General features: G+C 52.9%; 1 protein-coding gene across 2 annotated transcripts in view; it reads right to left on the reverse strand.

The window, feature by feature from the left end:
- Positions 1–16,134, reverse strand: part of ESRRB (estrogen related receptor beta) — a 166,221-nt gene that overhangs the window by 9,914 nt on the left and 140,173 nt on the right. For both annotated transcript variants that reach the window (XM_004739195.3, XM_004739196.3), the window contains 2 exons: positions 7,825–7,935; positions 7,210–7,371 (listed from right to left, as the gene is read on the reverse strand). In XM_004739195.3, coding sequence (XP_004739252.1) covers positions 7,210–7,371; positions 7,825–7,935 — 273 coding nt within the window. The remainder of the gene's footprint in view (positions 1–7,209; positions 7,372–7,824; positions 7,936–16,134) is intronic.

Consider the following 16,134-nt stretch of genomic DNA (forward strand, 5'->3'; position numbering starts at 1 on the left):
AAAGGACACCTGATCCTCAGTGCAAAGTCTCAGCTGTGTGTGCTGACCCAAGGGCCCAATCAGGAAAGAGGACTCAGCTGTTCCCAGCCAGTGACCAACCCCGCTCCCCATGACCACAGCCTGGGGCCACTAAGAGCTCAAGAGCCTCCAGGGTCAGAGGGTACTTTCTCACAGGCAGCCTGTCCCCCAGGGGTCAGACCCCTGCTGCCCCGCCATCACTCTCCACCTAACAATGACCTGAGCTGTCCTGCATTCTGTGAGCTTAGAATCATGGGAGTGTCCCTCCCGGCTAGCAAGGACGCCGACTCCAGAGCAGAAGGAGGTCAGCGATGGGGAAGGTTCCAGAATTATGTCACCGTCTGGTCCAGCGTGCTCGGGAGACTGCCTGGGCCTGAGTCCTGACTTCCCCTCTCCTAGCTGTAGGCTGACCACGTGAAAGCTATGTTAACTGCCACAAACTCAGTGTCCTCTTTTATAAAATGGGCAGAACAGCAGCACCTGCTTCAGAGTCGCAGGACATCTAAATGAGACAATGGTTGCAGAACCTGTATCATGTTCTCAGAGCCCACACAAATGTTACTGATGAGACAAGCCGGAGCCAGGGTGATGCCTGAGGAGGTCGCTATGATTACTGTTTTGTTGTTATTAGCATGCTGTTGGCCTGACTCCCCTCTCCTTTCTGGGCATGGCTGGAGGCCCGGGGTAGTCCCGAACTTCGGCATAGGCCCACTGCTCTGGGTTTCCACGGAGTCTGTCCTACTCTCCCCTGCTGTCCCCTGAGTCTAAACTCCACTGTCCCTCTCCCAACCAGCACAGACGTGGTCAACTTTAGGGGGCAGTCTGAGGTGGAAGCCGCTTCACCAGGTGGGCTCCCCTCTGCTGGGGAGCACCCTCTCAGGCCAGTCATCATGGCTCCTGAGTGCATCTATACTGCCCCCTGCCCCCGCCCAGGCTCATCACTGGCTGCCGGCATCCACAGTGACCGACAGACAATGACGCCGATGGAGAGGGCTGGGCCTGGACCGACCGGCCTCTCCTCGGGGACAGGCTGTGGCACTGGGTGGCGGGGGGGTAAGGTGCGTGCGTGCTGTCTGGATCCCAGTGCACAAGGGGTGTGTGGCAGCCTGTGGTGGCAGGGACAGCCGGGAGGTAATAAAAGGCAGATAGAATGGACATCCAATTTCCCTTATCGGGCCTCTGAGCGGGAGAGGCCTTGGGCGACATTAATTAACAGATCCCAATCAGCCGGCTCGTGAGGGTGTGTGCACAAGGGGACACGGGGAGGGGGGGTACAGGGGGACACCGGGGGCTGCGCGGGAAGCGGACAGATCAGGAAGGGAGACATAGGAGGTGGACAGGGCGAAATCAACAGACAATTGAATCGGAAGGCTGCAAAAGGGGAGGTGAGGAAGAGCAGGGGCTTCCGGAAAAGAGAAGATGCCGTGAGGCCCACTGCGCAGGTACGACCCCTAGAGGTAACAGCGTGCTTCTGTCTCTTCATTCCTTGGGCAAATCCTCACTGGGCACCTGCGCCAGGCACTGGGGATAGAATGGCAAGATGGAACCAGAACAGGCTCCCGTGTGCAAGATCTTGCAGTCCAGAGGGAAAGGGTCGCCCAAGCCCCGAGCTCTGCTGGGATCTCAAGGTTAGGACAGTTCGAAGGGCCAGAGAGATGGAGGGGCTCTGAGGACACACCATGGGCGAATGTGGCCCCAACTGGAAAGTGCGGGAGGCTGAGTCCTGCAAAGTGAGAGGACATCTGTCAGGGGTGGTGAGGACATCCAGGTGAGCGCAGCTGCGTGCCGGGATGGGCTTCCCTGTGCTGCCCAGCAACTGGCCTGGGACAACTTCCCCACTGCCCAGCAACTGGCCTGGGACAAAGGTGACACCCAATGCATATTCCTAACAGAATCGCATGAACCAATGCCACTGGGCCCTGACTCTTAGGGGACCAGAAAATGGACCCACAAAGAATCAGTGAGACCCTCTTCATCCTTTAGACACAGGTTCAGATTCCGCCGCCTCTGCCCCTTGTGCACAAGCCAGTGACAGGTCCTCTGGGTAAGGGCAGAGCAGGTGGCGGGAGGAAAGGAGCCGGCGCCTCTGAGTGTTTGTGCCTCCCTCCAAGGCTAGACCTCCTTGAAGGAAAACACTAGAAGGGAAAATGAAAAATAAAAACAGCTCTAGGAAAAAGGAGAGGAGGTGACAGGGATGGAGGGGGGGGGGTTTGTGGACACATTTTTATCTAGTTTTGGCTTTTGAATCTGTCCATACTAAGATGTTCCCCAAATAAAACTAAATCGAGCATAAAACAAAAGGCTTGCCCCCGTCAACCTAGCAAGTCCACACTGGGAATTTCTCTCACATAGATAACTAGGAAAGGGTGTTTGTTAGATCGGTCTGCTGGGATCTCAAGGTTAGGACAGTTCAAAGGGCCAGAGAGATGGAGGGGCTCTGAGGACACACCATGGGCGAACGTGGCCCCAACTGGAAAGTGCGGGAGGCACCCCGAACAGGAAACAACCTAAATGTAACGAATGTGATACATGTAATTACCATATAAACCTAATTATTAGCTAAATGAATGGCACATTAAAAGCCACCCGAAAGAATGAGGCAGAACTGTTTTTGTGGGTGTGGAAAGATACCCATGAGTGTAAGGAAGATATAACTGTATTAAGGGCACAGACACCAGAGCCAGACTGTCTGATGGAATTCTAGCTCTGCTGGCCACTGGCTGTGACCCTGGACATGTCCACTTCTCTGTGCCTCAGTTTCCTCCTCTGTAAAATGGGAATAATATTAATACTTCCGTCATGGGACTGTGGGATGAAATGAGCTATCAGAGAGAACACTTAGTACAGTGCCTGGCCCCAGGAAAGTGCTACTGTGTTACAGTATAATTAAATGAAAGAAGCAGGATATAAAGCAGTGTTAAAGAACAGCCCTATGGGGCTCCTGGGTGCCTCAGTGGGTTAAGCCTTTGCCTTCGGCTCAGGTCATGATCTCAGGGTCCTGGGATCAAGCCCTGCATTGGGCTCTCTGCTCAGCAGGGAGCCTGTTTCCCTTCCTCTCTCTCTGCCTGCCTCTGTGCCTACTTGTGACCTGTCAAATAAATAAATAAAAATCTTTAAAAAAAAAATTTTTAAAAAAGAACAGCTCTATGGTAGGGGGAGAACACGCAGGCGCAGGCACAGGTGCACACAGACATGCACACAGGGACTCTACGTGCACAGGAAATTCCCAGGGATGTTTTAAGAAAGATGAGGAATTTGGAACTCCTAATATCCATTCCTCTCTCACATCTGACATCTGTACTAGAAGCCCATATCCTTTCTTTTATTTAAACCCAAATGCAGGGCTGAAGCACTCCTCCCTGCCCTTCCGTCCAGCACCCTCCACTTCCGCTCTTCTGTGCTGGGCTGGGTCTCCTCCATCAAGCAATCAGCAATTCTGGGCCTGGGGCAGGGCTTGCTGCCCAGAGAGGCTGGTGTGGCCCGGGGCCCTGACATCACACACTGCCCCCTTGAGGTCCTGCTGGGCGCTCCCACCGGTCTCCCCAGGTCTCCCCCCTGGAGCTCTGCCCCCACCCCCTCATCCCCCACCACCAAAGCTGCTTTATCTGCACCAACTGATCTGATAACATTCAGGCTCTTCCCAAGCCCCATCCCCCAGTGATGTGACAGCATGATCTCCTAGAATTTAAGAAAAGAAAAAAAAAAGCACATAATTTGTGGCAAGTGGAGTTCATAATCTGTTAATTTATTATCGTTTCTGTCGACCTGGAGGGCCATTAGCAGAGGTAATAAAGGGAGATGTAATTATAGGATCTGAGGCCACTCCAGACACAGCTGCTGTCACTCGGCAGCCCATATTTCACTGGCCGCTGGCATTCCCTCCCCCGTGGGAGCCAGACGGTGGCTACCTGGGAGCAGGGCTTCTGGAGGAGGCCTCTGGGGGGTCCCCTGCAGAGCCGGCAGGACAAGGCTCTCCTGGGCTGGGGCAGCCTGCGGGCCGCCTGGGGTGGCGGGATTACTGGCTAATAGTCCAGAGGCTGCAGTCTGTCAAGGGATACCCACTGCCTCTTCAAGGCTGCTGCCCCTGGTGCGTGTGTGCTGCTCATGGGGAACAGGACGTGGGCCCTCTATTGACTTGGGCTTGTCCCCTGAGCAACGCAGGGCTCTGGGAATTCGACTCAAGGGAGAAGACTGCGTGCAGCGTAAGGCTGCGGTAGATGGACTCGAACGCACGGCCGCAGTGCTGCATGAGTCGCCATCAGCCTTGGCTACCCCCAGAACTCACCCCTGCAACATGTGTGCTCAAAAACAGGAGTGAAAGGAGCGGGCTGCTGGGAAAGGAGTTTGTGCTCAAATGATCCTTCCTCCTGGCCACGCAGGTCACTCAGTGCCCATGTGCACAGGTCAGTTTCTGGGCTCAGCCTTAAAACTCGTGTTCTCGGCACCCCGATGCCTTCTGATGGTCGTGGCCCACCATCCCGAAGGCCTAGCTCAGGTTCAGCTCTCTGTCCCTGCAGCCCCTGGGGTCCCTCCTGCCTGGTGACTCTAGCCTGTGGTTCTTCTTGCTGCATTCTAAGTATGCGGGATAGGAGATGGCAAACAGGGCAGAGGGGAAGTGACACGGGCCGTGTAGTGGCATGCATGGACGTGCCCGATACTATTTGGTCTCTTTTCGTATGCTTAAAATTTTCCATGAAAAAGTATTTTGTTGTTTTTGTTTTTTGTTTAAATTCTCCATCTTATTCCCAAATGAGGTCCTCAGGGCAGAAATTAATCGAATTCTTTGTGTCAGCCCCAACTCCTAGCAAGAAACCTTACATACAGCTAATGCTCGATAAATGCATGCAAAGGCAAGTATGAAGCACCCTCTGTGTGCCAGGCTCTGAACAGATCCTGAGAGTCTAGCCCATACTGGCCCACGAGATAGGGTTTCCTGTGCTTAAGTTAAGTGGGCTGGGTGCCAACCTGCGCTGTCTTAAGGAGAAAGTCCTGTGGTCGAGGACAGGATGGGCAAGGGTGGATAGCAGTCCCAGTGGGGGTGGGGTTGCTGGCTTGCACCTACCCTGCTAAAACCTCTCTTTCTGGCTTTCTCTCCCTCTCTCCCTTAAAGGCTAGTGAGCAGGTCTGCAGGTGAGTTTTCTGTCTAATCTGAGACGGAAATAAGTCGATTAGTTTAAATATATCAGGCACTTGATATGTCATCGCCCCTAATAGGAGGTTTACATGTGGTGGCAGGAGACTCTTAATTAATTTTACCTTAAACACTAGAAGGTCAGGCCCAAATAATTCAGCATGCAAATTTATGCAAAATAGGCAAATTAGTGTTTCAGACAGACAAATGAGCCCCTATGTTTATTTTTTAATCAAAAAGAATTCAGCTTTGGACAAGGAAAAATGGAGATGGGAAAGGAGGCTTTTCATACTATTAGCGAAGACAATGACCCGGTCACGGTCCCGCCACTTGTGCCATACCCTCTGTTATGATTCCTGAGTCTCAGGCAAGGACACTAAAGCTCAGGTCGGTCTGAACCCGAAGTCTGTGCCCCTAACAACCACCCTGCTCGGCCCACTGCCCTCTTGGTGGGCACCAGCGGGAGATGGAGTTGGGGTGGGGGCAGGAAGATGTGGGAGAAGAGTGGTGCAAGGGAGAGCGTGCCTCCTGGTTCTACGCCCGCCCTCGGAGGTGTCGAGGGCATTGGCGGCAGAAGCAGCAGTGACCTGGGGGTGCCGCCAGGAGCCACTCCTGAGCCATTGCTGGGACACAGCAGAGGACTGAGCTTGTGGACCGGGCACAGCACGGGGAGGGGGAGAGGGAGCTGTACCAGATTTGGCCCTGGGTTAGTGGAGCAATCCAGGCTGAGGTGTCTTAAGCAGTGGCTTGACCCCACATCTGTGCTGAATCAGCACAGGCCAGATTCAAAGCCACTGAGTGTGTCATCCCAAGAGACTGAGCTCCTTAGTAAGGGTGCTCCAGCTCAGATCTCCTGGGAGCCCACCCCAAGTCAGAACCCCAGGAGCCACCAGGGAGTCCCCGCGGAAGAAATCCTACGCTTCCTGCCAGCTAAGTGACACCAGCATCACCTCCTGAGGCCTGGTTGGCACAGGACAACTCCTTCCTAAAGGCTGAGCACGCCTCTTACACAAGGACATTCTGACTCACTCCCATCCACTGTGGGCCTTGGCATGCGAAGTCTGGGACACCTTTGCTACTATCACCATGTGCACTGTATCCATTTCTCAGAGCTGGTGACAAACACGAGAAGGATCTATAGACAGGAAGATAAACTGCCCCGTGTCACAGAGCTAGTAAGACTCCAAGTCCACGGCAGAACACAGGATGTCCCCAGCACACACGAGACAAGCTGTTAGAACCGAACAAGGGATCACTGCACAGCCTTTGCAAACTGCCCAACATGTGTGTAATGCAATGTATGTGGGTATCGGTGTCTACAAAAACAAAACGAAGGATCATGATCCACTGTTTATCCAGGAGGAAGCTGAAAGACAGGTCTGGGCCACATACTGCAAATGAAGTCCGTATCATGCAAAGCCTGTTCACAAATTAACTCTCCATGCTGCCTGTTAGGAGAGGCCTCCCTCCCCATCAGGCACACAGCGACAATAAGTCCCTAACGAACACTACCATGTCCCGCACATCACTCGTGCTCACGGTTCATCCTCATCAAAACCCACGAAGGAAGCCCTGTTGGCATTCCCTATTCACGGAGGGCGCAGGGAACCCGCTCAGGGAGACACAGTTCGTAAGTTACAGACCCAGAACCTGAATCCCAGTCCCTTTCCCCAGCCCGTGTTCTTAACCACACCTAGAGTCCACCGGCCTCTAAAGGAAGCAAGAGCCTCAATTCTTGCCTGCATTGTTTCCTCACGCATTTCCAGGAAGGTCTGCAAGGAAACCCGTTCTTGGCCTTCAAGGATTCAAAAAACTTGCTCTCTGGATCTTAACCCATCAGGGATGCAATCGCCACCCCTCTAGGATGGTAATTGGCTCTGAAGAGTACCAACAATGTTCAAGAACATTACCGGACCTTCCCACACCTGCTCACCTCCAATCCCACAAGGAGAGAAGAGGAGCCCAGAAGAAAAGATGGCTTCCAGGAGCCCAGGCTCCCAGGCATCAGGACCACGGCCGTGGGGACGGTGGCTGAGTGTCCCTGGCCCCACGGGACTCACCTGGGATGTGCTTGGCCCAGCCGATGATGACCACGAGCTCCCTGTCGGCCAGGTCACAGAGAGTGGTCAGGGCCTTGATGTCGCCCTCGGGCATGCCAGGGGGAGGCATGGCATACAGCTTGTCGGGCTCCGCCACCAGCAGGTAGGAGACAATCTTGGTCACTGCCAATGACCAGAGGAAGAATGTAAATGTTGGGGAAAACAGGAAGGTACTCGGGAAGAAAATTCGGGATCTGGGGAGTCCTAGAAGGTCACCTCCCTCCCCTCTGACTCCGCAAACTTGCTGGCCGTGGTGATTTGGGTTCCTGACAAATATCCAAGGGAAGCTACTGGTGAATTCTCTCAAGAGGACCCAGCTTTGAGTGGGAGATGAGGGCAGTATTCTGGATGCTGGTCCAGGCCTTCGTAGGATCATGCTTCGCTTGGAGCCATATTCTAGAAATCCCACATGGAAAAGCCTTCTGAATGAAGGCACCAAGCCAGGCACTGAGGCCACCTCCCCGAGATGCACACTGTCCCAGACCCAGCAGTGGGAAGGTGGCATTGCCCCCAAAGGATGCCAGATGTTCCAGGCATGATGTGGGCAGAAGGGGCACGGGTGACCCTGGCACTCACATGGCTTTTTAGCAGGCGGAGAAATCTGTAAGCTCAGGTACGGGCTGCTCTCAGAGTCCAGCCGCCGTTTGTACTTCTGACGGCCTCCACGCACTCGGTCAAGGCGCACACCTGGGGGAAGAAGGGGAAAAGGTATTTAGGTTTTCCAACATCAGGGGACTTAGCACTAGCTGCTCTGAATTTCAACTCTGGTCTGCAAGAGAGGAAAGGAATCTCGGCCTCTAGCAGGCACCTCAAATATGAAAACAGGATTTTTTTTTTTTTAAAAAACAAGAATTTTCAGACTTTTCACATACACAGCATCCGCACAGGGGTTCATGACAAACAGCAGTTTCTGGATTCCACCTTCTGAGACTACAGGATGGCATTCTACGGTCTTTTCTAGAACAGAGGGAGGGTGAGGACTGGTCAGGGCAACGGGAGTACCCTCAGAAGCAGGGGTGTGGGCAGCCCTGGGCCAGACGCTCATGAGGTGGTCCTGACCACAGCTAGTGAGTGAACACCGCTGAGTCTCCCAGCAGCAGATGCAAAAAGCAGGTGTGGCCACACCACCGTAACATCCCTCCCCAGGAGAGAGGACCTCTCTCAGAGAGATCGGCTATTTCCCCGGGGTCTCTAGAGCCTTCCAGAAACCCACCCCACCCCTCAGCTCCCACTGTCTAGAGAGACGTGCTGGTACCATCTGATACCCCTACCAGCTCACAGGGTGGACAGGACCTCCACCAATCTACGCGGCCTGGCCTAGAAAACGGATGGGACCCAACAAACTCGCGGAGTGGCGAGCTCCTGTTTCCTTCCCATGAAACAGGCCTTGACTAAAATACATAATCAGGGGTACCCGGGTGGCTCAGTCATTAAGCGTCTGCCTCGGGCTCAGGTCACAATCCTGGGATCGAGCCCCGCATCGGGCTCTCTGCTCAGCAGGAGCCTGCTTTTCCCTCTCCCACTCCCCCTGCTTGTGTTCCCTCTCTCGCTGTGTCTCTGTGTCAAATGAATAAAATCTTTTTAAAATACATACATACATACACATAGTAAGTCAGACAGAGGCGGAGTCCTGAGGGGAGGACAGCCGGGTGGTCTCCTCAGCCTCTGAGCTGACAGGCCCAGCTCAACGCCTCTTCCTCTCCCAAAGGTCAACGGCATCGCCCTCACAGAGCCCCAGCGGTGCATCTTCATCCAGGGCCCCGTCCGGCACTTTCCCCAGCACCTCCTCCTGCCTGTCCTCCCAGGGTGGCAGGGGCGGCCGCGGGTCCTGTCGGCTCAGGCCCTTCTCGGGCAGAGGCAGGAGGAAGGACGGTAACTGAATGGGATGAGGATTTGGAACCCATTCATGCCAGGGGCGATTTTCTGGCTGTTTCTTAGAATGTACAGCTCATCCATTTCAGTCCCTGGGACCAGAGACAAGTCCCCTAGAGCCACAAGAAACACTGGAAGTAAAATCACTTAGTTTTCTTTCTTTCTTTTTTTTTTTTAATTTTATTTATTTATTTGACAGATAGAGATCACAAGTAAGCAGAGAGGCAGGCAGAGAGAAGGCGGGGGGCGGGGGGGGCGGGAAGCAGGCTCCCCGCTGAGCAGAGAGCCCGACGCGGGGCTCGATCCCAGGACCCTGAGATGACCCGAGCCGAAAGCAGAGGCTTTAACCCACTGAGCCACTCAGGCGCCCCAAAATCACTTTGTTTTCTGAATGGCAGGGACCAGCCCTTCAACTGCTAACTGCCCTAAAGGAACTTGGGGTGACGAGTGCTTTGGGTTGAGGGCTCAGACCACCTCCTCCACCAGGAGCACCAAACCAGACCGCCCAAGGGGACGGTGTCTTTGGCCAGTCACTGCTCTGCATTTCCATCGGCAGTGTCCCTTTTACTACAGACAGGTGCTCCCGTACTCGATGCTGGACATGGCTGCAGTGAACTTTTTTCGGGGGGAGAGAGTCGACCGGGCATCCCACCCCTGCTCCCTGTGTGAAGGTAATTCCCCTGTAGTGTGTCATCTCGGAGGAGGCCTGTGCCCACCCCGACTCTGGATATCCAAGTGCAGCAGGTCCTCCGTCTGGCCCCCATCTGGAGGTCGAAGCATGGCCCTGGGACATATAGGCCCAGTCCACGGGAGACTTTGATCGAATGGCACGTGGTCAGGGCAGCCCCAGGCCACACGCTCCCTGCCACCAAATCTCCTGTGCCTGGGCTTCCCCTGGCCTTTGCTGGCCTCTCTGTGTGCTCTTGGAGCCTCCAGAGAAGCTTCCAGTGAACTCCCCTTTTGCACTGAGGGGCAGAATGGACTGCAACTGACCACACCTGCACCTGGGTTCTCCAGACCCTGAGGCGAGTAGACTTTACCCAGAAGGTGAACTCGGGAAGACAGCCAGTAACCAGTGGGTTCCCAAGCAGGGGTCTCCAGGTGTTGGCCACGGAGGCTTGGCCTCATTGAGGACCCTGGGAGACAGGGTAGGACACGCCCCAGGGACCTCTACAGCAGATGAGGGCCTTGGGGCATTCATGCAGGTGCCCAGAGAAAGCCCCCGGCACAGCGGCGCTCACGAGGTAGCACTTGGGTCAGCATGTGCGTGTGACAGAGGGCTGCGTGGATGCAGGGGGGACGTTGAGTGGCTGCTGCCCTCCTCCTTCTCTGGGGTGGTCCCGGCCACCTCCTCCTTCTCTGGGGTGGTCCCGGCCAGGCCTCACCTGGGAGTGAGTCTGAAATGCAAACATCTCAGGCTGCCCCCCCACGAATCCAAGTCAGCATGCTGACAAGGTGACTCTGGGCACAGAGGCCGGTGAGTCTGGGAAGGAATTATCCGAGCGACCAGCCGTGCCTCGGACCTTGAAGGGGACAGCGGAGGCCCATCCGCGCAGGACCTAACACCCACGTGCTGGGAGGACTTTGGCTCAGGGCAGAAGGAGCAGGCACAGAAACGTAGGAAGGACGGCTCCTCCCTTGAAGGTTTTGGGGGCAAAGGTCCCTGGTCTCCTGACCCCCTCCTGTGACCCAGCCACCCAGCGGCTCACCCCTGCCTACGACACTGAGAGCCAAACCCTCTACCAAGCTCTGCTTCTTCTTGAAAAGCTGTTAAGACGACAAGCGAAAATGCCGAGCTTCGTTCACAGAGGACAATGAGGACGCCCCTTTTCTGCGCCATCTCCTACGCAGCAGGGTCTGCCTGGAGGCCAGGAGCAGCCCCTTCCCCACTTCAACTTTCTCTCCCGGTTCTCCCCTCCACCCCGCGGCTGTCAGCAGGAGTGGGAACTGCTCGACAAAACAAAGAACAAGGCAGGCGTCCCTTGGCAAGGCTGGCACTTGCCACTTCAGTCACTACCTCGATCTGGAATGTTCTCAGTCCTGACACAGGGCCCAGTCTTTAGTGGGTGTTCAAGAAGTCTCGGTGCATACAGGAACCGATGGGCCTCCTTCCCCTGACCCCAAGGAGGGCCGGGTGCTTCTTCCAGGGCTCCAACAGCACCGTGGCTTCCCCTCCCGACCAGGAGCCCCTACCCGGTGGGCTGTTCTCCGTCCCATTCCAGGGTCTGTCATGGCGCCCAATGTCCAGCAGATGTTGAGAAAGCCAGAGCTGTTACTGACATCATCACCATTATTATTACTCCTCTTCCCCGACACTGTGTACATGTCTCTGGTCACAATGAGAAGAATCACGAGGAGGCACCTGGGTGGCTCAGTCGGTTAAGCGTCTGCCTTCAGCTCAGGTCACGATCCCAGGGTTCTGGGATCGAGTCCCACCCAGCTCCTTGCTTAGCAGGGAGGCTGCTTCTCCCTTTCCCCTGCTCCTCCCTCTGCTCAAGCTCTCTCTCTCAAATAAATAAAAAATATATATATTTAAAAAAAAAAGAATCATGTAAACAGCCTAATTTATGGAAGACTTTTGCTTATGTGTTACCCTTTTTCATCTATAGCATATGAAGCTGGCACGATTATCCCCATTTTATGATTAAGAACCACTGAGGCTCGGGGGGATGGTTGAGGGATCTGCCCAATAAAAGAGCCAGGACCCACCAACTCTTGGCTACGCCAGGGTACCACCCCCCAGGACCCAGTCTGTGTCATCTTCTGTCTACATTTTCTCCTTCAGATCTTCACAGCAGAATGGTCAATGGCTCCAATCAATATACACATCAATTATCAGTTTATTCTGTTTTCTTAAGAAAAGTAGCCCACTGGGTTTGATTATGCCCAAACTGATGCCTGATGTGAGCCAGGCTTGCCTCCTGGCTTCCTGCCAGCTTTCCCAGGTCTCACCCCAGCCACAAGCCCATAAGGGCTCCAGCTCACGGGATCCAGCGGGCAAGGACCCACGCCCATCTTGATGGCTCAAAGGGTTTTGGCGCAGTTGGCTCTCATAGAGTCTGTCTCATCATCAGGTATGGGCGAGGGGGCAATGGTGACACCAACTCTGCTCGCCGAATATGGCTTTTGTGATCATCATAGTGGGAGAATGCTCGGCAGCCTTCATGGGGACTTTGCCATGCCACCTTGCATGTGTTTCCCTCTGTTTCCATCTACTCTTCAGTAGGGTCTTAAGGGAAAGAGCCCACATCAGCTCTGCTTTCTGAGCTCTCCTCCCCCGATACTGTCCCAAGGGTAAAGAGGTCATCATATTTAGGGTGCAGGAGTCCTGAGGTGTAGGCCTGGGCTTCCCAACCCAGAGACCCCCTTCCCACAGGCTGCGCCCCCACCTAAGTAACACAGCCGTATCTTTCCAGCCCACGCTGTTCCCAAAGGCCAATGAAGATCTGGATTCACCCTCGAAAGCCCAGTTCAAGTATCAGCTCTACTGAGAAGCCTTCCAGACTCCCCGGAGCAGAGCTGGCCACACCCTTCTTGAGCGCCCTTCGATTACTCTCTATTACAGCAACTACAGTCAAAACAACAACTCTTCACAGTACACTGTGCTCATCCCCCTGCTGGACTACGGGCATCTCCTGGGCAAGGACTTTCATCTTTGTCGCCCAAGCTCAGCACCCAGCCCGTGGGAGGCAGCCAAGCATCTGAGTAGAATGATGCACCAGGTCAAACCAGCCCTCACACTTAGGGAACAAAAGAATCTCAGGGTCTGGTCCTTTTCCCAGCAACCAGAAATTTACTCCCTTAGGCGAACCCATTCCTCAGGAAGGTCCTCCTCTGTACTGAGCTAAAGTCTGTCTCCCGATCACTTTCTACTCTCCATCCCACCAATGAGACCAACCCCCTTTCACAAGACAATCCTTTATGAACTTGAACATCCTTTGGTAGCCTCCTTCTTTAGCCAAGCACTCTTTATTTTCTCGATCTGGATAGTATTTCAGACCAGTCACCTCCCTGCCTTCTACACATCTGTCTTTGTTGATGTGGTCTGCTCTGAACTGAACACCAACAGCATCTCAAGGAGCAGAGACAGTGGTCAACAGACACTGGTCAACTATGTTTATACTTACTACCTGGCAATATGTTTTTATATTTTCTAGAGTACTCTGCTCACAATTTTAGGAAAACAAGGTAATAGCACAGACTGTTCCCATCCTGAGTGCTGCAACAAGATGCTACATCATAATCCTTTAAAAACAAATCACCGAATTCTAGTGGTGGGGTCTGGCAGACATTATTAGTTGTCTACCCGAGTGCCTTTCCATTCTGTGTCTTTCATGGTAAGGGAACCTGGATTTTGTTTGTGTCCTAGCCAGTCCTACCAATCCCTACCTTCTCAGCTGCCGTGATAGCAAGGGCTGGTCCTACAACCTGGTTCTGGCCAATGGGTTATAATGGGAAGTCCATGCTGGGAGACCTTCTGGGAATGGCTTTGCTTTTTTGATATAAGGGACAGACATTTCAGTGCAACTCTGCCTTTCTCCTCCCCTGACCTGGAAGGTGATGGTCAGAGCTATGGCAACTACCTTGCAACCATAAGGAAGCCAAGCAAGGACCCCAAAGCACACCAAAGAAAGACAGAAAGACTGAGAGTCCTTGATGCTATGACTGAGAAGCCTGTAAAATGCCAGCAAACTCCCATCTCCAGAGTCCTTGGCAGGTGGGGGGATCAATCTCATTTATTGATGCCTAAGCCACTAGCAGTCAACTTCTTTGTAACTTGCAGCAGAAAGCAATTTTCACTGATAAAATGGGCAATTACTTCCTAAATTAGGATGTTTAAGTCTTACAAACACCCAGTGGGGGGAGGTGGGGGGGGGGAGAGAAGGCATCTTGAACTTGAAATGAGAGTTGCCTTACTGTTTGTCCTTACAGTTTTAGCAAAATATCTAGAAAGCAGGCTCAGAGCATATTAAAGTACTACTTAACTTAAAATTACTGTCTGGGATTATTAGATTGTGTCATCTTATTGATACTTTCTGGATTTAAAAAAGCACCAATAAGGGGAACCTGGGGTGGCTCAGTGAGTTAAGCCTCTGCCTTCAGCTCAGATCATGGTGTCAGGGTCCTGGGATCGAGCCCTGAGAGCCCAGCAGGGAGCCTGCTTCTCTCTCTGTCAAATAAATAAATAAATAAATTTTTTTTAAAAAAGCACTAATAAAGGGCGCCTGGGTGGCTCAGTCGTAAAGCGTCTGCCTTCAGCTCAGGTCATGATCTCGGGGTCCTGGGATCGAGTTCTGCATCAGGCCCCCTGCTCACTGGGGAGCCTGCTTCTCCCTTTGCCTGCTGCTCCCCTTGCTTGTGCGCTCTCTCTCTCTCTCTCTCTCTGTCAAAAATAAATAAATAAATCTTTAAAAAAAAGAAACCCAACCATTAATACTTACATGCAAAATATTCCAGATCTCTAAGTTAATGAATACATAGCCTTCGTTTTAACCACTGTTCAACACTGTTAATCCCCGAACATGTACAAGACAAAATTTAAGTATTCATAAATATGCTAAGAATACAGAAAGACATGATCACTGGAATCCACGTTCCTATGCAGACTGAGTCCTGTAGCTGAACCCAGGACTGGACAGGGAGCTGAGCTGTCCTGGGCCAGCATGGTAACCCCTCTAAATCCTGTACAAGATTATGACAGATAATACCGGTGCAGATACAGATACGACACAAGCGTAAGCAGAAGCTCTCATCTACTAAGCAGCTCTCACTCAGTGCTGGCCTCTGCTCTAAGAATTGTACGTATGTTGTTTTACTTAGGGATTGCAACACCCTATGAAGGAGATTCTCTTAGCCCATTCTACAGATGGAGAAATTGAGGTTAAGAGAGGGTGAGGAACTTGCCAAAACCACAGAGGTAGGAAAGCAGTGGACTCTGACCTGCGAGGACAAATACAGTTCTCCCCTGCTTGCAATTCCCACCAGGTCTCTTCAGGCTGGCGTTACTAAAGGCTCCTCACTTCTGCTAGCCCTGGGGTGCATCCCCACTTCTGACTGGTTCCCTCCATCCCGCTCACCCCTCTATAAATAGTTCCTTCTTTAAATCCTCTCTGGTGACCCCGGGAGGAGACATCTGTTCCTTCCCAGCCCTGACCAACGCAGTGGGGAGGTGAGATGTGCTTGGTCACCCTTGCGAGGAATAGAGGGGAAAGGCATCGAGAATGGGAAGAGTAGCCAAGTCCATGCCGAGATGCTCCATCACAACACCTGGAAAGCAAAGACCCAGGGCCCTCCTGGCTGTGGCTTGTGAGGCTTGCCTGGTGACTATGTTTGAGGGTAGCAACTGTGCGGACCACCAAGAGAGGTCTGTGCCTCCAAAGCAGAACAGAGAAGCATTAGCGTCAGGGTTGGACCTGGATGCAATCCCTGACTCTACCTCTGAGCGCCTCAGTGACCTTGAGCAAGTTTCCTCACCTCTCTGTGCCTCGACTGCGGTACCTGCACAAAAATAACAGTATGTACCTTGCAGGATCGTTTTGAGGACTGAAGGAGCTGGCACGCGTAAATCACTTGTAACACTGTGAACACTAGTAAGTGATAGTAAGTCTCAGTTAATCATATAATTAGTATTAAAAATCCTGTTGCCTATTTTGACCGTATCACTAGCAGCTTCCTGGCTATGGTACTGCCCTGCAGTTCCACAAAATGCTGGCACTGGGGGAACTCAGTAATGTATTTCTTACAACTACATGTCAATCTTCACTTATCTCAAAAATAAAAAGATTAATTAACAAGACTGTTAGCTGCTAGCGGAAATGTAAAATGATGCAGCTGTTACAGAAAGCAGCCTGGCAATTCCTCAGTGACGGGACTGTCAACCACATCGTATTACACGGCGCGGCCACGAATTCCAGGTACGTCCCCAAAGGAACTGAAATCGGGAATTCCAGCCGACACTAGGATCTCAGCGTTCATGGCCATAACCCTCACGAGAGTCAAAAAGGTGGAAGCAAC

This window comes from Mustela putorius, unplaced genomic scaffold (assembly GCF_011764305.1).
Source record: "Mustela putorius furo isolate JIRA1106 unplaced genomic scaffold, ASM1176430v1.1 tig00000129_pilon_pilon_pilon, whole genome shotgun sequence".
Classification (NCBI taxonomy): domain Eukaryota; kingdom Metazoa; phylum Chordata; class Mammalia; order Carnivora; family Mustelidae; genus Mustela; species Mustela putorius.